The 23,851-nt window shown below is 39.6% G+C and overlaps 1 protein-coding gene across 2 annotated transcripts; it reads left to right on the top strand.

Moving 5' to 3' along the window:
- Positions 1 to 11,018: 11,018 nt before the first annotated feature.
- On the top strand, positions 11,019 to 18,934 carry NPY5R (neuropeptide Y receptor Y5). Of its 2 annotated transcripts, XM_053658157.1 has the most exons (3): positions 11,019 to 11,788; positions 13,442 to 13,481; positions 17,329 to 18,934. In XM_053658157.1, exons 1-3 carry the CDS (start codon positions 11,331 to 11,333, stop codon positions 18,676 to 18,678), a joined length of 1,848 nt encoding a protein of 615 aa, XP_053514132.1. In that variant the 5' UTR covers positions 11,019 to 11,330; the 3' UTR covers positions 18,679 to 18,934. The 2 variants fall into 2 exon arrangements, with proteins under 2 accessions (XP_053514132.1, XP_053514133.1); XM_053658158.1 differs by lacking the exons at positions 11,019 to 11,788; positions 13,442 to 13,481 and adding an exon at positions 14,147 to 14,227.
- Positions 18,935 to 23,851: the final 4,917 nt, after the last annotated feature.

The following is a 23,851-nucleotide window of genomic DNA, read 5'->3' as shown; positions in this document are numbered from 1 at the left end:
AGACGCCCCTTAAAGCCGAACTCCGCCTCATCCCCGGGTCACGTGACGCGCCCCAAGAGTTGCGCCTGGAGCTCCCCCCACAAACACCTCTTCTTGGCTGTACCCCTCGGGGGTGCATTGCCTAGTCATTCTGGGCAGAAATGCAATGAAATCGACACATTCTTAGACATGGACGCACGCTGCTAGACACCGACTCACGATGCAGAGGAAAGTAACTCATCGGCACCGTGCGTGCCTCTGTGAAGGCAAGGCAGTTTTTCAGGGCTTCTAAAAAGTCGGTGCCACTGTTCTTTGTTTGCAGGTCAATGCCACCTTGTGGCCGAAGTTTTACCCCTCTGAAAACCTGGAGCGTAAGCCCAGCTGCAGAACGGAAGGGGCTGTTACCCATGGGAAGAGAAAGAATTCACAGAGACAAATGCCACTATATGTTTCTTGCTTTCTCTCTTGTGACGTTCCAATATTTTTTATGCTGGTGCTGACTTTTTTTTTTCTCGTTTGAAAAATGAAGAGAAGACCTTTGAGAAACAAAAGAAGCGAGTCGAATGGAGAGCCTGGCCTTTTAGTCCTTTTTTCTTTTCACTGAGAAAATGCATTGAGTCAGATTTGTTCCCAGCGCCTGGCTGCTTTTCTTTTCTTTTCTTTTTTAAGGGGAGCACGATGAACAGAACATTTTCCTGGTGGTCAAAGAGTCCATGACATTTCCTCGGTGCTCACTCTACTACTGTACTGAACCTTATGAAGAAAAGAGCAGAACGTACGCAGACCATTGATGATGCAAAACCAACATGATGCCAGATGACTCGGGCTAATTAATCTGCTGATCTCGGATTTTTTTACATAGTTCCAGTCTACTTTGAAAAGTCAACGTTGTGTAATTCACACACACACACAAATTATTGACTGGCGTAGATGAATACCAAATCAAACTGCCAAAAAATAAAGCCTTCCTAATAAAGATATAGAGCACTGCCTAGGATATGTATAAAAGTTTTGTTACATAACAACTATGGTTGCCCTCTATCTTCAACACTAAAGAAACCCACAAAATTCCAAGATAAATGTAACTGCCTGAAATTTACATTGTTAAATGTTTTCTTTTCATGTACCTGTATAGACAGCAATGCACACAATTTCTCCTGTTTTGTTGCAGGAAAGATGTTTTATTGCCATTTGTCACTAGACATTTTTATATCATTGGAAAGGGATATGATCAAGAATTAAAACATGATTATGTAATAAAGGTACTATTTCTCTAATAAAAGATATAAGCATACATTTAAAAGTGTCCCATTAATAGTTAAACAGTAAAATAGCATATATTTTTCCTTTTCTCTGCTTTTTTTACCAAGGATGAAAATTAAGGCATAATTTAAGAATTTCAATTCTTTTAAACAGTCATTACTCATTTATGTGTCCACTCTATTCGCCTAAGTCACATACTGTTCTTAGAAACAAGTTTATCCCAAGGTTTTAATCATCAAGTTGGCTATTTATAGCCTGCTGCAAGAACTACAAGTGAAATCATTTAATTCTTTATGAAGAACACATGTTCTTAAATGTTTTTCCTATATCAGCATATATTCTGGACTTGAGAGCATAATTTGGACACATTCGAATAGAGTGTCCAACCCATGGTCTGCAGCCCACGTGTGGGCCCAGGGTGGCTCCGAATGCAGCCAAATACAGAATCATAAATTTACTGAAAACCTTTTTTTTTTTTTTTTTTTTTTTTTTTGCTCATCAGCTCTTGTTAGTGTTTGTGTATTTAATGTGTGGCCCAAGACAACTCTTCTTCTTCCAGTGTGGTCCAGAGATGCCAAAAGTTTGGATATTCCTTTCTGTACTTTCCCAGAATGCTAATAAAGGCATGTCTGCAGGAATGCCTGAACTACTGTGGCCACTGTATTTTGTCATCTTACAAACTTAATTTTTATAAATTGTTCCCACCCAGGCAAGTTTATAAAGCCGAATTCTTGAGATAGTCATATCCAAAAATTCCAATTCTTTGCAAGACCATTGGTCTCTAAGACTTTTTCTATGTCAAATTTTGTGGTACAAGGAGAAATAATTTTGCAACAGTAAAATTATTTAATTCTTTAGAATATCATTTACTAAGTACTGCTTCCAAGTGTAAAATAGAAATATAAAGGATAATATGATCACTAAATATAATATGAGATCTTATAATGTCATCTTGGAAAGTATGAAATAAAGTCATCTGAGTTCCTCAGAAGATCCAAGAGTAATCTGCATTCCTCAAAAGATCTATTAAAGAGAAGATATGAATTAAGTAAAGACCATTTCTTTTTATACTCTTAAGTGAACAGTCACATACTTTTCTATTTGGGATTCAAACTAGATAAAAACCTTTGCTAGGGAGAAAGAATTTTTTGCATTTTTTATGCATTTCCTTCTGAAATTTCATAACAGCCAGACCTATGAACAGTGACTAGGAGAATTAAATTAAATCAATGACCTATTCTTACATTCTCTTGGGCAAACCACCTTGTTCTGCCATTTAAACAGAGAGATAGAATCTACTATTGAATTTGTGTACATCTTAGTTTTGTCTTTTAAAAACAGAGCATTTTTATGGGTGTACTCTTTTAAGTTCCACGATCCAGTAAGTGTCTAGGTCAAAGTGTGTCACTATCCTTGGTGCAATAACATATCCACTGTAATCACTTTATTGATCTTCTGGTGAATTTCTGCTGGAAGGTTAAGGTTTCTGAAATACTACTAGGACCTGATACAGGAAAATTACAACAAATTGCCGTTCAGAAAAAATCTTGACAGTCATTAACACTCCTATAACTGGATATGGAGCTGGAAAGCCGGAATGTAAATGACACCGATAACAGAGAAATTCCACTGGGGTGGAACTTACTATGCTGCATGTTGGTGAATCAGTTCACATTCTATGAATTAATTTTGTGCCACTTTTTCCTTCTTTCTCTGACTTCCCTGCTGCCTTTCTTTAAATCTGCGGTGCCATAAATCGCAAGTTGCAATGTTATTTACCCAGCAACAAGAAAGAAAAAGATGCTTCCAGTAAAACAATGACATACAATTAATTGTAAATGAATCTCAAAAGTAGAGCATTAAAATGTTAAATAAAAAACCCTCATCTTGGAATCTGTGAAATGCACTTGGTAAAGAAAGAGTTTAACTAAATTGCTTTGTACAAATAGTCAATACAGTCACTCAACCCAATTGTCTTTCTGAGAGAATTAACTAGCAGAAAGAAATAACAGTTTCATTAAAATCTTAGTATACAAGTATATAAACAAACAATTCAATTAACTTCCTAGTGCAGAAGACACCAAATGCTCCTTCTGGGCTGGTTCTTGATTCGACCTAAGAATCTCAAGCCAGTTCTCATTTGGTTACATAGACTCCGCATTTACAGCGCTTGTTTTAAAACTGCCAGAGTGAGTCTCTAGAGGACTAGGATCTCAAAAGTTGTTTAGTAAATACCCAAACCTTTTCCTGCAGATCTCATCTTGTCAGACAACTTTTAAATATTCAACAAAAGTATATGCTATTTCACAAAAGTGTAGCATTTTAAATTTGTTGCATGCCTAATGAAAAGACCTTGGGCATTTTTACTATTGTTGGTTTTTTTGTAATTATTACTATTATCTTCATATCTCTTTTCAAACAGTTGGAGTAGGAATGGCTGCTGAGAAGGAAAAATATGAGTGCTGCCATGGAACCTTCCATCACCTGTGACAAGCATCTCTAACTTTTCACCTTGCTCACTCCCATTGCCCCACTTCTGGAATCTCAGACTTCGCATCAGGCCCCTTTACAACACAGCACTTCCTGAGATGAAGTGATTTCCCCAAAGACAGTAAAATGTTCCTTATATGCACCTAGATAATGTCACAAACATAAGTGGCATAAGCGGCACATAAATGGGACAAAGTGTTCCCAGGTATCACTTTGCTCAGGCAAGTACCCTTTCTTCATTACTTTGTTTAAGGTCTAGCTGTTGCTTTACTTTCCCAAGATGTGTAAATCTAGAAAGAGCATAAATATCCAAGGATGGAGTGTGGTATAATCTGATTCTTCTCAACCGGGAAACTACTTAGCTACAGCTCCCTGCTAGTATAGCATGTAAGTGAAGTTGCACAGAGTATTGCAACTACAATTTCAAAACCTTAGGTGATCCTTAAATATTACCTTGAAATTCTTGGACTTGAGTGACTATTGGGAACTGCACTGCCTGGTTTCAGAAGCTGTAACCACCTCATGTCTAAGGCTGAGTGAGCGACCTTCAGACCATAAACCAAGGAGACAAAGCTTATCTCCTTGGCATAGGCACCGCTTCTGCTCCTTTTACTTCATTCATAACTGGCCCCCAGTGCTTAATCGGTTAGCCAATGATGGGTAAGATTCCCCAAAGGGGGAACGACCTAAGACAGGCACAATCATGTGGAGGCCCCAGGAAAGGACTTGGTGGGCTACAGCAAAAGGGGGTGATGGACTCTGGCCCCTCGGCTTTGACATAGCCTGAGTCCTCATTCAGTCTTCGAGAAGTCTCCTAATCTCTTGGCTGCCTTACTTCCCTGCCTGACTTAAGCCTGAAACAATGACAGAGGGCAGTGCAGCCCTGTGCTGGAGAGAGCAGGCTCCCTGGGTGATCAGGCCTAAGAAAGAATATGTAAAATCTTGTGAAACTTGCCTTGCTAAGAATGCTCTCAATTAAATGATAAATGTCCGAGCAGGAAATGAGTTTGTTTCCCAAAGTTTTGTAGCCCTTTAGCTAACAAACCTTGACTCAGAATAGGCCCTGGTAGTTCTTTGTATACTATCTATTGTTTGATCCTTACTGCTTGACAATGATTAATGAACTTTACCTGTATTCCTGTGCTAATTGAATCCAATAAAAGCCTGTCCTGGCAGGGGTCAGGGTCCTCTCCCCTTGAGAGAGTAGCTAGACCACTCCGAGGCGCTCCTGCCCTTGAGGGAGTAGCCATGCTGTCCTTTTTTCTCCACAGGAACTCGGTAGTCAGTGTGAATTTGTCTTGTATATCATCGATAACGCTGCAGACACTGAGGGCGGGGTCTGCGTCAGGTGACTCCCAATCCCTCTCCTTTGAGAAGGTATTTCAAATTGTCACCACCCTCCTCCAGCCTCCTACCTCATACCCTCAGGCTCAATGGACTCCTCTGTCCTTCTAAAGAGGGTCTAAGCCACAGGGTATCTACTTTCTAACTTCCACACCCTTCGATTGGGCAGCAATCCTCTGGCACAGCTGTTTCAGCCCCCAGACTTGGATTCACTTTAACCCACTGAGTTTTCCCAGCTGGCATCCCGAACATCATATGACAAAAACAAGCCATCACCATTGTCCTTGCTCTTTCAATCTATGGGCATAAAAATCCATGTTGTTTTATTTTACTAAGTTTTGGGAGGTTTGTTAAATGACAATAACATAACTATAACACCTGTTTATTCAATAATTCAGTATTCTTGGCTGAACGCTAAAATACAAACAAAACTAAAATTGCTCACTCGTTTTCATTGAAACTCCCTCATTCATGTCATAGCTTCTCCAGCTGTCTTCTCTTCCCTGGTATCTTCTCCAAGAACAAGGTACGTTTACTGTCCTCTAATTTGCTCCTCAACTATGGCCCACCTGAAACTTCTTCCTGGGACATCAATGACTGAGGACAGTAGACATGATTCAGGCTTTGTTCCACTTGTTCTTTGTGCTACATTTCCCTCTCTTGACCATCCTATCCTCCTGACACTTTACTACTCTGCACTATATACTTCTCTTCCTCAGTGGCTGTTCTTCAATTTTCTACCCCAGGATCAGATGTCTCCATCTACCTCTTTTGTGTTTTTCTCCCTCAAGTCCTGTTATACAAATGAACCAGAGATGGTATCTGTGTATTAGCCTATAACGGTCCTCGTATTGTTTATTTCTTCACAGCAGGCTCACACTATTGGCCCAAAGCCAGACAGCACCAAACTCAAATAATTCTCACACATCTAATCACTTTAAATGCAGTCCAAATAAATATGTATTTAGCCAGTTAGAGTCTACCTACTTTACATACCCTGAGATAAGACAAAGCCTGTAGCCATGAAAGACACCAATTTGCTGCTGCCTTTGGGAGCAATGCGAACCAAATCTACCCACCTTGCTGTTGAGTGATTTCATCTAGATATGTAAGCCCCTTCTCTATTTTCCCCTCCTCTTCTGAGAATCCCCTGTGCTAGCCCCCCTCCTGTGCAAATAGTCTCTTCCAGAGACTACAGCCCCACACTGTAGTCTCTGGAAGGGCTTGCTGGGAGAGACTTTCCCTGTCATGCAACTCTGTCCAAAACCACACAAATAAAGCTTGTGTATTACTGCCTTTTGTGGTCCTGTCTCCTCATTTATTGACCCTGAATTGTCCAAATTTACTGGAGGTTTCCTTTTTAATCATCTCTTTTTTTTTTTTGGCCCTTAATGTATAATTACAACTTCTGCCATCAATCACATCCTTGTATGCTCCTAATCCTAAATCTCTGAAATTCAGATCTCTCTCATACTTTCCTGGAAATGTGCTTCTCAGATAGGGGGCTGGATCACAATTATTATCATGATCTGTATCCCCAAGACTCAATCTAAGAAATGCCCCCAGTATGTCCCTCTCTCACACTCTCAGATTCAACTGGACACTGGTTTCCATTAATCTGACTCCCTAAATACCTCTCCAATGTGTTCCTTCATAAATAGAACAATAAGTTGTACATATTTCTCTTACTAAATGATCTCTTTGCCACTAGCTGTTTCCAAAGCAATCCAGTCATATCTTTCCCCAGCTAAAATCACCTACTTGCTCTGCAGATCCTTCAAACACAACACAATATCCTTTTTAACCAACATTTTTAGTAGCATCCTCCACCACTTCCCACACACTTCAGTCATGGTGAATTCTGTGCACTTCTCTGAATGTTACACACTCTCTCTCCCCTTCCTGCTATTTCCTCACTTCTTACTTGCCCATCCCCTCCATCTATTGACTTCACTCTCACCAGTTCCTCACATTTTGGCTCGAATATTTCCTCAACTATAAAGCCCTCTCATATCTTGCTATCTCCTCAGACCCCTCATAAGCTGAGTTTGTCTTATTTTTATTCCTACAGCACTGTAAGAACATTTCTAACAGAATTTATCACACTATATTGCAATTTATTTTTTATTTGCACAGGCCTACAACACTACTGTGGTCACTGGAAGGCAGTGACTACTTTTTTCACCTCTTTAAACTTAAAACCTAGAATAATGTCTGCCATGTCATAAGATACTGAAAAGGTGTTGTTGAAGAATTGAAGAACAAGAAATAAGATATGATTACATAAATCATGATCATTGTGAATCAAGACCAGGTGTTCATCTCAAATATTTAAAAAATGTCTTTGGCATTTTAGCTATGGTGAATTATTGCTATTTGTATATATACACAAAACACTAATATACATATATATTTTTTATACATCTATAGGCTTACTACTGTAGTCCTCTTGATGATTCTTCTCGTTTGTAGATTTTCTTATGTGTTGATTTTGTTTTCCCCATTAGGTTCAAGCTCAAATAATAGACTTTACTGCATTTGAAAATTTCTCTGCCTAGTAGAGAAAGCGGCTCATGTATTTTTCTACTTGCTGAAAAATATGTGTTTAAATCTGAACTACCTGTGAAAATAGTAAGATTAAGAACTTGGAAACAGATACACTTTTGAAAAGCATATTATTCAACCATCTCACTTTTTGATTCCAAGCTTAGGCTTTGAACAGTTCTCTGAATATTCTTTTTAAAGACTATTCAAAACAACATACTAAAAATAGATAAATAAACTCTTTCATTTGCACTTAAATTAAAGTTATAATTAGATGTGCAACTAGATCTTTAAAAATTAACCATGAAAAATCAGCTAAGAACTGAAACTAAAAACTTATTTTAGAAAAACAATATTGGGGAATACTTATCAACAACACTATTTTTGGGGGGAGTTTTGACCCAGGAAAGAGAATATACAGCCTAAATATAGATTTACATGATAGAATGTTATTTTTCCAAAGGAATCCATACTCTCTTCTTCTATATATTTTGTACTGAAAATTTAAAAATAATAAAATTAGATAAGGAATGATTTGTTAATCTCGAAGATACCCCCAACTTTGTAAAAGAAGGAATCAAATATTATTATACAGTTACAGGTACAGGTAAAAGAATGTGACCGTATTAATGGAAAACTCAACAATATTTTTTTCTTTTTCCTAGTATGGAGAGGATGCAATTTCTATGACTATTCAATATTTCTGAAGATAGAAAAAGGTTTCTTTTCCACACATATGCCTAAAATGCATGTTCATTAATGGCATAAAATCATATATGTCCAGAGCTCAAAAGGGGCAAAGAGAGATCTGCTAGTCAAAACATTTCAATTTTTTTTTAGAAAAAGAGAGGACTAAAAAGATCAGGTACTCTGTCTAAAGACACACCATTAACTTGCAATAAAACCTGACCACAACTCAGGTATTCCAATAAGTAAGTGTCCCATATACAAATATATGTGTGATTGTATAACTATATACATGCATATCACACATATGTTTTTCTGTATTTTTAACATGGAAAACTTTTTAAAAACTGCACAGTCTTTCTGGAAATGTCATTCCTTTAAGGTATCAAAAGGAAAGACAAAGTTTTGCTTCAGTGGCACAGCTAATTAGAAGGCATTAATGATATGTTTACAGTGCTCCCTGAGGACCTCTGAACAATCACCGACTTGCCTGGGGAAATGACTCTATGCACCCAAGTAATTTAGGTTTACTGTTTTTAAATAGCTGCTGTTCCTTAAAAAATTATATGTCTGTCACAATTATAACGTAATTCCTCATTTTAAGTCCTAACTATTGATTATATGACAAACTACTATTAATCTAAAGAAATCAATGAAGCAATGAGCATCATAAAAATATCTTTGATAACATGCAAACATGGCCCTTTCTACATGTGTTAAGAATTAAGGATTTAACTTGACTATGATAGAAGCAGTGGATAAAGAAGTGTTACTTTCAATGAATACAAAAAAAATTCTTGGAGAAAAAAAATGCATCAAGTATAATCATACACTTCTTTCTAGTTTATTTATCCCCACTATTCCTATAGCTAATATTTCAAGATCATATATCATTTGAGATTATACCAAAACACTTTAGCAACCATCTTCCTCCACAAATGATACTTGTTAATAACTTTGACAAAAACAACAGACATGTTCTTCAGAAAAATGTCACCCCAGGCATTGTTTGAAGAGTGTTTTATTATTCAATCATTTGTCTTAGGTGTCCCCAGTGATTTTAACTTTAACCTTAATAGATAAGCTGTCTTTCGTAACTGATAAAGAACCATGACTACTGGGAAACAGCAAGTTTAATTTTGTAACACACATAAAATCCAAGTTAATTTCCCACATGAGCATTTCATAAACACAGAGTAGGAAAAACACTGGAGCAGAGGTGGACATTACTATTTCTGTTCCCAGAGGTAGTACTCTTCCTGCTTGAATGTTACTCCATAAAACAGAAACAAAATTATTATGTTCTACAAGAGTGATGATGACTAGTCTTGAATCCCTTCCTGGGAAATCTGAACATAAAAATATATGCATCTTTATATCTTCTTCTTTATGTAGCATAGTGTAGGAGCTTTTAAATTGCTTCTTCCCCCAAAATGATCTTTTTTTATTACTGAATGTATTGGGGTGACACTGGCTAACGAAATTACACAGGTTTCAAGTGCACAGTTCCACAACACATCAGCACACTGTGCGGTGTGGGCACCACCTCGTCTCCATCCATCAAGAATCCTTAGTAATCATTTGTTTACTCTGTGTACATTGAATATGTAGTTAAAGAAGAAATTACGACTCCCCTTTTGAGACTTCATGTTCTGAAGGTGGGATGTGGTGGGAAAGGAAATGGCAGGTTAATCAAAGTCTTCATCTCGATGGCATGTTGGTGTCTTAATAACTCTAAAACAATGACTTCATCCTAGAAGTTCGTATCATCCAAAGTACAAGAAAATTCGTGGAAGAGAAAAAACAAAAGCCCTTTTTCTTTTTCCCATACAAAAGTGTATAGCATAGACAGGCTTTTTGGAAGATAGTCACAACAGGGCTCCTTTGAATGTTGTTTCGAAGCCAGTGTGTATTGGACATTGGTCTGTATTGTAACTGTGCAAGGCAGGGGTAGAAGGATGGGAAGGTAGGTGACAACGTGCAGTGCGTTAACTGCACAGATGTTGGAATTAAGAAAATCTAAGAACCAAGCTTTCCTTCTCGCTGGTCATCTCTTCTTAACACATCCATCCCTCCCTCCACCTACTTCAGAATCCCACTGGCCTGCTCAGACTGCCTGTTGTGTTAAATTTTGGGGGAGAATGTGCTCGTATTCCAGAAACGAAAAGGAAAAGAACGAAAAAGGAACTGGATTTACTTGAGGTTTTTAAAAGCTTATCTGGCTGATACAATGACAATCTACACAGATCCCCGGAGGATGCTAAAATTCAGCAGAAAAGCAAAAGAATGCGCGTCTGACTTTTCGGATAATAGATAGGTTGCTGACCCCAGAATCAGATGTACAAGTCTCATTGTTCCCAAAGGACACAGACCGCTCCAGGGCACGGAGCGGCAGTCGCTCTGACTGTCCCTCGGTCCTTCTCAGTTTTACAGTGTGTACCGCACATCCGCCCTTTCTCCCCTTTCTCATGCACCGCTCTGGTCAAAGACCTCTCTCTCTCTCTCTCTCTCTCTCTCTCTCTCTTTCACACACACACACACACACACACACACACACCATGTTTAAAAAAAATAATAAGACAAACGTCCGCAATACAGATTGGGAAACGCTGGGAATGAACGTCATAAGAGGAGAAAAAAGAAAACAAGTTTTATTTTCTTTTTGTCTTTTTAAATGCATGACAACACTCTTTCCCTCTTCGTCGTCTTTCTGCCACTTAGTGTCAGAAGCGCGGATTCCACGTCAGCCTCCCTCCCCACGCCCGCCCCGCGGCCCCGCTCCTCCTCGGGAGGGACCCGGTGACTCCTCTTCGTCTTCTGCGCCGCGCGCCACCCCGACCCCTGCCGGGGCCCAGACGCTCAGGTCAACCTTCCTGCCTAGACTTCTCCCTTCCTCACTCCAAAACGGTGCAAGAGAGAGTCATGGTCTGTTTTGGTCTTGTTTTCATTTCATTTTATTTTATTCAAACAAAGGGAAAACCTGGGCCTTGCGGCTTTTTCACGGGGACCCTAAGCCCTTCCAGATGCCCCCGCGCTCCCACGCCAGCTCCAGACTCCTCCGAGCTCACTTCCCCCGGGCTGGGATCACAATGGGCGGAGATGTTCCTGTTCATCAAGTTAACTTGGCCCCGTGGCGAACCGGAGGCCAGGGCCACGGAGTGCCACCCGGGGGCCTGCAGCTTCTCCCCAGGGCCCCAGCTGGGAACGTAGGGGCTGGGCTGCCCCCGCCCGGGCTTCGGGAGAGGCGGGCTCGGAGCAGGCGCCCTGGAGCCGAGCCGGCGCCCTGGAGCAGGGTCTCGGGGGTCGCGGGAGCAGTCACGTGTTCCCGTGGCACCTCAAAACCCCCCTGCGGCTCCCTGCGCCCTCCTCCCACTGCCATCTTCCAGGTCTCCTCCTCCTCCAGCCGCCGCCCGCGCGGAAGCGACAGCGCTCGCCAGGTCCCCGGGAGCCGAGACGCTGACAGCGGCGGGCTCACCCCGAGGTACCGTCTTCGACCTCTCCCCGCAGCCCCCTTCCGCGTGGGGGTGGGCCTGCAGGGAAGGGTGAGTCCCCGTGGGGCCCCGGGAGCCGCACCACCCGATTCCCGGTCCCCGGGTGCTGTCGGGGCTCCCGGGAGGGCGGGGTGGGGAAGCCCAAGGTGGCGGAGCTGGAAAAGTCGGGCGGGGACCGGCTGGCGGAGCAGGAAGGCGTGGAAGGGGAGTGGAGAATGGACGGGCAGAATTCTTTCGTACGGGGCAGGTACTCACCCGAGTGGAGCAGGCAGGGGCTGAACCAGGGAAGAGGGTGCCCGGGGTCCACGCGGGAGCCTGGGAGGGAGAGGGAGGGGCGGGGGCATGGGGAGGACCAAGCGCTCCACCTCGGCGGAGCGAGCCGAGTGATGCCCCGCTGGCATCGGTGGTGGAGAACTGCAGCCCGCGGGACGCCCCCGCCAGCGCTCAGCCCTCGCCCGGCCCCCGAGTGCAGTCCAGCCCGCGCCACTCCGGGCGTCCGGCTGCCGCGCGGCCCGGAGGCAGCGGCGCCCCAGGCTTGCTCTCCTGTGTGCAAGGTGGCTTCATATGACAAATGCCTCAATACCATCCATCCATCACCTTGAATGATAGACACGGGAAATTGTTATCCCCAAGTCTACGGACCTTTATTTTATCTTTTAAAAAGAGACTTTGCCTTAGACCAGGGAAATAGCCTAAAGCACTCTGAGCAGAATTTTGCATCCCGAGTGCATTTTAAATTTCAGATTTCTCAAGGGAAGAGCAGCTCTGCTTTTAAGAACTGAGACGAGGGCGGCGCATGCCTGCCTGTTTGTCAGTTGAGCAGCGGAGCTGTATTCATCTTTCCAATTCAAATTTTGCCAGATTCTGGCTTTAAACACGAATCATGGAAAGATTGGAGAACCTGGAATCTCGCCATCATTTCAGGATCACAGCAAAATAGGCAAGAGTCAATATTGTTTTAACATTCTTAGAGGGGGAATTTACATCAGTTTTATTTTGTGTGATGGGCATCCTTTGTGAGAAGAAAAATGTGCACTTGCATCAGGCAGGTGATTACCTTCATAAATGTTACTTAAGTGTACTAAGCTAAGTCTTACTGTCTTCCAAGTTCCCTGCAGTTCCTCCTCTCAGTCTTTCTAAGAAGTGCCTACTTAACACATTTGAAGTCTACTCAGAAGATTTCATGTGTCTTGGTTTCAGATATAGATTTTTATTGAAAAGTTACTGTAGGGCTTTACAAAGACATTGCTTTTTTAAAGTTGCCACAGTTTGACGAAGAACTTACATTTTTCGCTTTCTACTCTGAGGATTCAAGTTTTAATGTTCAGCCTTGTCATTTATCTGGTGGGAAATAAAGTTACATACAACAGTGAGGACCAAAATCTCATATTTAGGCAGTATTTAGCCACAACAAAGATTTCACACAATACTCTCATGTTGCTTATCAAACATTTCATTTACAGAACATTCTCCTGGTTATATTTCATTTTTTCTCTAGGAATCTACAGTACGGTGAAGAAAGGTTCACATATAACATTTCTTTTATTATGCATGAAATATTTTTGTTGCATAAAATTGTAAAGTGTTCATTCTAACACCTGTTGAAGGCAAAGAATTATTCCACTGATGCGTTTTTGTTACAGGTCTGCGTACTGTACTTTTCAGGAAAAAGAAAGTGAAGGGGTAAGTTTAAGGAAAGAAATTCTCTATGCTTTTTTTTCTTTAATTTTAAAGTGGTTCTCTGGTAGGCCGTTAGACAGACATGAACAAAGCAAGGAAGATAGTCACCAGGGTGGAAAGCCCCCCCCCCCCCCCCCCCCCCCCCCGTTGCCTAGCCAGGGGCTAAACCAGGAAAACAAGGACCTTTCCCCCAGGGTAGCCCTTCTGCCCCTAGCATATCACTCACTGGTCATGCAGGTTTAGACCCCCAACCTTCCATATCGCTGGTCGTACCATTAGGATCCTCCCTGGTTTGTTGGTAGTCATGGAGGTTAGATCTCCTTTGATGAGGCATAATCAAGGGCTCTGAAGAATAGTTCTTAAGCACTGAGACCCCCAGGACAATAAAGTTCTTTTTTTTTCAATTTTAATTTTTGTTCAAGTAGTTGTCTTTTACTCCCATCCCAGCCCACCCCACAGTGTTCCCCACCTCCCTCCCATTTCCACCCCCCCCTAGTTTTTGTCCATGTGTCCTTTATACTGGCTCCTGTAAACCCTTCCCCTTTTCCCCTGAAATTCCCTCTCCTCTCTCCTCTGGTCACTGTCAGCCTGTTCTCTATTTCAGTATCTTTGGTTATATTTTGCTTGTTTTTTTGTTTTGTTGTTTTAGGGTCCTATTAAAGGTGAAATCGTATGGTATTTGTCTTTCACCGCCTGGCTTATTTTGCTTAGCATAATGCTTTCCAGTTCCATCCATGCTGTTGCAAAGGGTAGGAACTCCTTCTTTCTTTCTGCTGCATAGAATTCCGTTGTGTAAATGTACCATAGCATTTTGACAATGAGGTTCTAATCTGCATCAAATACATCCAGATCTCAGTTGTGTCTCAGCTGCAGGCCCAGGAAAACAGCAAAACCAGACAGGCCACTCAACAGCTGACATACAACCAGGTGCATTTGTTGGCAGCAGTGAGAAGGACACCAGGTGTTAGACCAGTGGGGTCAGACTGGACTGGACTTTGGTTTGGCAGTCTTGGTACATGTGTTCTGGCGAGGAAAGAATTCAGAGCCAAGGCTCAAACTAAAAGAGACATGTTTATTTAAAAAGTCACAGAAGTAAAAGAAATGAGTGGTAGAAGGAATGGGCTCGAGAAACAAGTTACAGGAGTAAAAGAAAGGGCCCTTGAAGCTTAGGAGAGAGAAGGGTAAAGGTAACCTCCCTGGGTTGGGTGGGAGGACTCGAAGAGGAGGGGAAAGGCCAGGGCATGCTCCTGGGAGAGAAAGTGCTCTAAGTCCTCTATAGTAAGAGCTTTTAAAGGAGGGAATTTTAAGGGAGGTCCCAGGGGAGGGTCTCAGTAGAATATTCATCAGCTTTCCAGGTGTGTCCTTTGAGGTTGTGGTCACCACCGATTGATCAGCAGCCAGGCAGGGAGCCTTTAGTCACTGCAGTTGATCCAGGCATCACTCACCCGGTTTTGATGCTTTTCTGGGCCTGGAGCTAAAATACAACTGAAGCCTATATGACCCCCTCCAGGGATAAAAGGTCAAGGAGTCTACGCTGTGTGACCAGCAAATTGCTAGGGGAGGAAAGATTACCCTGGGCACCTTCTGTACCTGGCCCATCGGTCTTGCTCTTCTCGTGTCTAACTGCCTACCGCGCATTGACTAATGAGAAAATCTGAGACGAGTTTTTCACAACATCTACATCTGATTCTATGTTGACTGATTACTCTCTGGAAGCTAATTGCATCCCTTTAAAGATAAATTTATTCAAAAACTCACGATCTTATTCAGTCATTCTTAAGTCCTAACAATTTAAATTGACATGACCTCAAGTTAGGAAGTGGAACTGGTACAAAAGGAATTCACGTGGCCTACTGAATCATCTCATTCATCACAGTTCTGTCAGCGGCCTCCCTGCCACCATCCTGGATAGTTGAGTAAGCTGCAAATCAGTTCGGCCTTGACTGGCCTTTCTGACTAATTTTATGAGTTTTGATGACCCCCCGACTCCATCTAGTTTGTCAATGATTGTGTTCCTGCTTATAGTGTGTACAGGCTATTTGTTACCGTGTTCCTGCTTAGTTTTTCTTTTAACTCATGTACTTGAAAATCCTTTTTTGTTAGATAAGTAGTTACTGATTGCCTTTCCTACTGCCAAGGTAAGAAAGAAGAAAAGAATCATTAGAGAGTCGATTCTACAAAGGGTTTGTGCTCTTGAGACTTATAAGGTGGCACTCAGTTAGAGTAAAATATTACTGACCAATGTACCTAGTTGAAACTTGCTGCATGCAAAGCTGAAGTTAAAGTTACTTATAATGAGTGTCTGTACACAGGAGGATTTCCTGCTTAGAAATTTATTGGACCAAGACCTGTAAGTTGAAGATAATAGTATTTAAATTGAAGATAATAATGTATATTATTAATTTAAATATATGTATTTTTATAGTTTTAAGCATAATTATTCAACTTAGTCTAGCAATAGGTAGATAAATACATATTGCTTTTTTAAACCACATATATATCAGGACCTCCATAACAATGTATACTCATCAGAATTAACTACACTGTCTTGAATATTCAGTAGGAAATTTTTGTTAAATAAGAGTGCTTACATTTTTAAAAATGGAGGAGGAGTTCCTTTTTAAAATTTTATTGATATATTATGGGCAGTTTTGTGTTTCATTAGGAAGTGCTGTAAAATCTTTGGTATACAGCAGCAAATAAGTGACACCATGGTGATATAGATTCTAAAACATTATTAATTTCCTTTGAAATGAAAAAACTGATTATGAGATTTTATATTAATATCACTTCTACATTTTATCTTAGGATATAATATTGTTCCTTAAACAATATGAAAATTTTTTCTTAAGCAACTGAATTTTTTAAAGCTGAAATTCATTTTCAATTTCTAAGAGGTAAATTTTGTTTTTAAAGCACCAGCAGCATTGTTGGTCAGTGGTAGTGTTCATTCATGATGATCCGGCAATCTCAAAGGACAGAGATTGCTCATGGAATGTTTTTGCCAAGAGTACATCTTGATAGACATTTACTGAGTGTCTACTATATACATGTAGGTACTGATATAATGTTTCTACACTTGAAAAGTTTTAATTTGTGCACTTTATGAACTAGATAACATTTAGAGTGCTAGGTTTCTGTTTGTATTTTTTATTGTCCCATAAATATTTATTTAACATCTGCAATGGTGGTTACTGTGCCACGCATTATGGTAGATACCATGGTGAGTAAAGGACAGTCTCTGCTTTTCTATTGCTTATAAATAAATAAGATAGGTGATTCACATTATAATTGCAAAGCAAGGCAGATTGTAACATGTAGCATTAGACAATTATAAACAGAGCATTATGGAGGTTTGGAAAAGGAGATATATCCAACTGAGTAGACCAAGGAATACTTTAGGATAGATGACTCTTAACTTTGATCTTAATTCAAGTAGAAAAGGAAGGAATGTTTAAGGTAGGTTATATGACTACACCATATGTTAGGTACCTTGACTGGACAAGAGTACTACTGAGCTATTGTAAATTAGGTATCTTGAAGTTCTCATGTACACTTGCCTGTTCCTGTCCTTACATTATTTCCTACATTAATTTAAACAACAGTCTGCTATTTTAACACAAGCAAACACACCATTGAAATAAGATAGACTTAGACTTACTATAATTGTTATTGGCTAACATTTGTACTGCACTAGGAACCAACTAAAGACCTCACTAAACCTTCCTTAGGAGTTTAATAAGATAATGGGAACCAACTGTAAAATTCAGTTTCCCTCACAGCAGATTAATTTATAGTAGTCATGTAATTTTTTTCAAATTGCTAACTAATGTCTTTTTATTCCAAGCAGGACAATAATATGGATTTGGACTTTAAGAGTTATTATAACCTGACGTTTCCCACAGAGAACAATACTGCTGCCCCTCGGAATTCCAATTTCCCAGTCTGGGATGACTATAAAAGCAGTGTAGATGACTTGCAGTATTTTCTGATTGGACTCTATACATTGGTAAGTCTTCTTGGTTTCATGGGGAATCTCCTCATTTTAATGGCTCTCATGAGAAAGCGTCATCAGAAGACAACGGTGAACTTCCTCATAGGAAATTTGGCCTTCTCTGATATCTTGGTCGTGCTTTTCTGCTCACCTTTCACACTGACCTCCGTCCTGCTGGATCAGTGGATGTTTGGCAAAGTCATGTGTCATATCATGCCATTCCTTCAGTGTGTGTCGGTTCTGGTTTCAACTTTAATTCTAATATCGATTGCCATTGTCAGGTATCATATGATAAAGCACCCCATATCTAATAATCTAACAGCAAACCATGGCTACTTCCTGATAGCCACTGTCTGGACACTAGGTTTCGCGATTTGTTCTCCCCTTCCCGTGTTTCACAGTCTTGTGGAACTTCGGGAAACATTTGGCTCAGCATTGCTGAGCAGCAGGTATTTATGTGTTGAATCATGGCCATCTGACTCATACAGAATTGCTTTTACAATCTCTTTATTGCTAGTGCAGTATATTCTGCCCTTAGTTTGTCTCACGATAAGTCATACCAGTGTCTGCAGGAGTATAAGCTGTGGATTACCGGACAAAGAAAACAAACTAGAAGAAAATGAGATGATCAACTTAACTCTTCATCCATCCAAAAAGAGTGGGCCTCAGGTGAAACTCTCCAACAGCCATAAGTGGAGCTATTCATTCATCAGAAAACACAGAAGAAGATACAGCAGGAAGAAGGCATGCGTGTTACCTGTTCCAGCAAGACCTCCTCAAGACCATCATTCAAGCGCGCTCCCAGAAAACTTCGGCTGTGTGAAGAGTCAGCTCTTCTCCTCCAGTAAGTCCATACCAGGGGTCCGCACCTGCTTTGAGATGAAACCTGAAGAAAACTCTGATGCTCATGAAATGAGAGTAAACCGCTCTATCATGAGGCTCAAAAAGAGATCTCGAGGTGTTTTCTACAGACTGACCATACTGATACTCGTGTTTGCCATCAGTTGGATGCCACTACACCTTTTCCATGTCGTAACCGATTTTAATGATAACCTTATTTCAAATAGGCACTTCAAGTTGGTGTACTGCATCTGTCATTTGCTGGGCATGATGTCTTGTTGTCTTAACCCAATTCTGTATGGGTTCCTTAATAACGGAATCAAAGCCGACTTACTGTCTCTTATACGCTGTCTTCATATGTCATGATTCTCACAGTTTACCAAGGAAAGAACGAATGTTGGAATCATTCCAATGTATATCCACGATAACTATGTGTACCCGATGAACAGGTTTTGTTAACTAATTAATTTAATTTATGTGTCAATTTTCTGAATTTGAATGTCAGTTCATAGTGTGTGGAAGATAGTTTTGTTCGTTACAGTGCAGTGAATTTGGTTGTATAAAGTCAGTGTCAGTCCAATCTGATTTCACATTAAAAAGTAGCTACATTACCTTTTGTTTTCCTTTGTCTTATAAATGAGTGAAGTGTAATTTGTTGTTTGAATAAAAGTTACATCTACAAACTCAGTATTTTTATTTAAAATAATAATAATATTTTTCCTGAGAAACACTTAATTCAACATGTGAGAAATATCCATTGCCTCATTGCTATTTCATGTGCTTCTTAATTCTTGGTTTGTGAATATACAGAAAATGTTTAGTATGTCCAGCAAATTATAAATAAAAGACAGCTGTATGTCCAAAGCATGATTATAATTGCAAACATTGGGTAGAGTTTTAGAACTCCTACAGTTTAATATCTCCTATTATTGATAATTGGTCAAACTGTCACTTTATCTCCACTTTCCTAGGAGTACACAGTTAATTTACCAAATAAAGTAGATTTTAAATTTACTCTAGACTTACACAACAGTAACAATCAAGTGAAGATTGTTTTTATATGCATCCTTTATATTCTAAAATGTGAAGTATGAATGGTATCTGTATTTCCAAGTATTAAATAATTTTAAAGAATATTTACAGTATCCACAGGGGAAAAATTAATTTCTTTTTGGCCAAGCTGTAGAATGATTAATATAATTTATGCTATTCAGGACTGAAGTCTCATATGCTATTTTACTAAATTGAGGTCAAGCTTTTCAATTGAAATTCTTGTTTTTGCCAGTTATTTCAAGAAGCAAGTCCCTGGAAATAGTTGAAAATTTGCACATATGGCCCAGATTACTGTCTTCTAACCTCATCTTTAGTTCCTATAACCATTCCCTGCTTTGATTCCTTTTCTTAAGGATAAACAACAAACCAGACTTACTAAGTTTGCAAATAATAGGTAATTCTGATAACTGTTTAATCAGTTGAAGTCCAGCATCTCTGTGGGGGCTCTCTTTGGGCGCCCCTCCTCCTGCACCAGGAGATGTCTCCACAGAGGGGAAGCTGAAGGTGGCACTGACCCACACGGTTCCCTCTGCCGGCTCCTATTGAACTCCATCCAGCCCAGCACAGTGATCGCCCTGTTTGACCTCCCGGTTATGTCAGCCTCTGCCTGTATCATATCACAAATGGTCTGCTCTCAGCAAGACCGGGGCCTGAGAGTCCCGCCCCAGAATCCTGCACCACTGCTAACATTGAGGCGTAAACCCTGCAATCACTCTGAGTCTCAGCCACATCCTTCATTTCATCCTGAGCCTGGGTGCCTTGTGGGGTCCTGCCCATGCCGAATCTGGGACTATTCAGAGCTTTAAACTCATCACTGAGAACTCAGCAAGAACTTATGAAATTCTACTCCTCATACAGGTCACCAAGAACTGAGACAGGCAGCATGGCTTTTTTGGTCAGATGCTATAAGCTGCTATGTCTATACTGCTGTGTTGACCTTATGTTGCTGCAAAAGCTCTGCTTTTCAGTCCCTTTCTAGATTTCCAAATATGAGACTTGGGTGAGCCTCCTCTGCTTTTAGCTTCCCTCTAATCAATCTGGTCATATATGAGTGTCTTCCCCAGGTCTTTGAAGAAACTTGGGTGCCTATTTGCTTTTCTCTTTCTTTCTCTCCTTTTTATTCAGAGTTTGTGCTTCTCTCTGTCTACTAAGAATATCCCCTACTGAAAATATCTTCACTTTTCTCCATACTATGGCTCACAGTGAAATTATGTTTAGAACATCAAGCTTTGGCCCTGGCCAGGTATGTCAGTTGGTTAGTGTCTTCCCAACACCCCAAGATTGCCAGTTCAATCCCAGGTCAGGGTACATGCAAGACTCGACCAATGAATGCATAAATAAATGGGACAACAAATCAATGTTCTCTAAATATCAATAAATAAAACAAAAATTTTGATAAGTTTAAAAAACATTAAGGTTTGCTTTTGGAAAATGAAGCTCTTATAAGTTAAAACCTTCCATGTTCAAGGCTTCGATTTAAAGCTATTGTCTTAACTTAGACAAAAAAAGTTTAAGCTGAAAATAGCATCTTATTTAAAAACAGTAGGTATTTTTACTTTCACTAGGGCAATCAATTTTAAAGTTTAACTTTAGTGAATAAAAAGGAAAAATCTCATCAATAAGAACAAATATTTATAAATACATAGGGAGATATTTTATAGAGTACCTACAGTAGCTAATATACAATAACTGTCAAACCTCACAGATTTTATGGTTGCTGATAAATGAGTTTAGTTAAACTGGATAAGCTAATTTTTGGCTCTTAAACCATTGAACTAAAAGAAAGCAATTTATTTCCCTAACCAGAGATGACTAAATGTTCTTAATAATTGAAGGCTGAGAAGTTGAAATGCGTTGGTGAACTGAAGTTATTAAGAAGGGATTCAATGGCTTTAGATGATTATTATGCATAATAATTTCTTCCATGGAGATTACTTAGTGAGCTAAACAATTTACATTCAATCAATTCTCCATTGCTCAAGAGCTGATTGTCTAACTTTTTTTTTCCCTATTCTCTCCTTGTGTCTGACTTGATTACTTCTTCCTTAAAACTATCATAAAGCATGGCTAGGGGAAATAAATGGAGATAAAATTATAAACAGTTAACATCCTTACTTTTAACAATTATTTTAAAACATTTAATTCAGAAAGAGATGTTAAACTGAGTTTTAGTGGTTAAAGCATTCCTGCAAGCTGGGTTGCCAATTACTGTAAATAATAAAACTAAATGAAAAAAATCAGGAAAATGCACCAAAAGCAAGTAAAATGATTAAATGATGAAAACATGTGAAGATTATTTTATTCAGATATGTATTAAATAGCTACTGTGTACCAGGAACTCTTCTAGGTTCTAGGTATAGCAATGGAAAAGCTCCCTCCCTTTTGACCTTTTTTGATTGTTTGGGTGGTGGAGAGCTTTCTGGGAGGTGGAGAGCCAGTGGCTGGGGTGGACAAACAATAAGCAGTAAGAACAATAAAAACAAATTACACAGTAATGATATAGTGTATACATGGATGCAGTCATTTGCTACGGCTGCTGTAAGAGGACTTGACAGAAGCATTTACTTCACATAGTTTATCCTAAATTCATTTGGAATTGACTGGACATCTGTGTTTGATAATTTTCCTTATTGAACAGAAAATAAAATACCATATAGCTCTCTGCCAAGCAGGAGCCAGGCACCTAGGGTAAGCTCCTACAGAGCCAGGGAGATTGGGTGAGATCTTGATATTTTCAATTTAAAAGAGGTCTCCAAGGCCCTTAAGAAAAATTTTCCTGGACTGTAAAATTGCCAAGAGGCTCTCTGAGCTTTTTAAAAGACCTACAAATCAAAAGGACAGAAGAGGAATTTACAACGCTTTTTTAAAAAAAATGATCTAATCCAGCACCAATTTATGACAAAAGCTCTCAGCAAAGTGGGAATAGAGGGAACATAACAACATAATAAAGGGCATATATGACCAACCTACAGCCAACATCATCCTCAATGGGCAAAAATTAAAAACATGTTCCTTAAGATAGGGAACAAGACAGGGATGTCTGCTTTCTCCACTCTTATTAAACACAGTATTGATGTCCTAACCAAAGCAATCAGGCAAGAAGAAATAAAGGGTATCTAAACTGGAATGGAAGAAGCAAAACTGTTGTTATTTGCAGATGACATGATATGGTACACAGAGAACTCTAAAGATTCCACTAACAAACTGCTAGAACTGATTGATGAGTTCAGTAAAGTAGCAATATACAAAATTAATATTCAGAAATCAGTTTCATTTTTACATGCCAATGATGAACTATCGAAAAGGAAATTAAGAAAATAATCCCATTCACATTTGCTTCAAAAAGAATAAATACCTAGGAATAAATTTAACCAAGGATGTAAAACACCTGTACTCAAAACATTATAAGACACTGAAGAAATTGAAGAAGATACAAATCAATGAAAACATATACTATGTACATGGATAGCAAGAATTAGCATCATTAAAATGCCCATACTATATATCTACAAAATACAACAGTCACTGTTGTTGTTGTTCTTGTAGTGTGTGTGTGTGTGTGTGTGTGTGTGTGTGTGTGTGTTACCTGGGTTGATTCATCAGTCAAGTTTAGTGGAAAGACCATAGACTTTGTACCAATACAGGCCTGGATCAGTATTTCACTAGAGTCATTCAATTAATGTACAGCCTTGGCCTACAAGACTCTGAACCTCAGTATCTTCATCTATTAAATAGGGATAAGAGCATTATATAGGCAAATATCAGCATTAATCAAGATAATATAATACAGGGTCTAGTACAATGCTTGATACTTTGAATTGGTCTCATATAAAAATTGTCTATTATTAATAGCAAAGGCATTAATAAAATGTCTGAATGACACAATACAATGATAGAAAAGCAGGCTCAGCCTGTGCAATCATATGGATGTGCATTTAAACCTCAGTTGTATGAATTTTAAGCTATGTAAATGCATTCACACCTCTGGTAGTCACTTAACACCTCTGAAAATAAGTTCTCACATCTATTAGGTAGAAAATGACACTGGCCTTATAGAATTAAAATGGAAATTAAAGGAGATTTTCTATGTAAGGGACTTAGCACAGTTTCTGTACAAGAGAAGCCTGCAGTAAATGTCTCATCAATCTATTGTCTTATTACTGTTATTAAAAATTATGAAGAGTAAGTAAGGCAGGATATGGAAAATTCCTAATAAGGTGCCTGAGCTAGAACGTGCAGTTCTCTCCATTCCCATCATTATAAGCTCCACCAGCACCACTACTAAAGCTTGAGCTAGCAGTTCCAAACTTTGAAATGTCAGGATTGAACAGATGCATACCCTGAATAAAGGATGTGTATAGGACAAAAGAATTACTAAAATTTTCCATAGTTTTGCACACTCACTTTATCATGTGAATTAACTTCTCATCAATAAACTTATCTTCTAAAAATGCATTTTTTGTTTTTAAGTTTATATATAGAAACA

The sequence above is a fragment of the Artibeus jamaicensis genome, unplaced genomic scaffold (assembly GCF_021234435.1).
Source record: "Artibeus jamaicensis isolate MK-2021 breed Jamaican fruit bat unplaced genomic scaffold, CSHL_Jam_final scaffold_537, whole genome shotgun sequence".
NCBI classification, from domain to species: Eukaryota; Metazoa; Chordata; class Mammalia; order Chiroptera; family Phyllostomidae; genus Artibeus; species Artibeus jamaicensis.
This window is presented reverse-complemented; position numbering and strand designations above follow the sequence as displayed.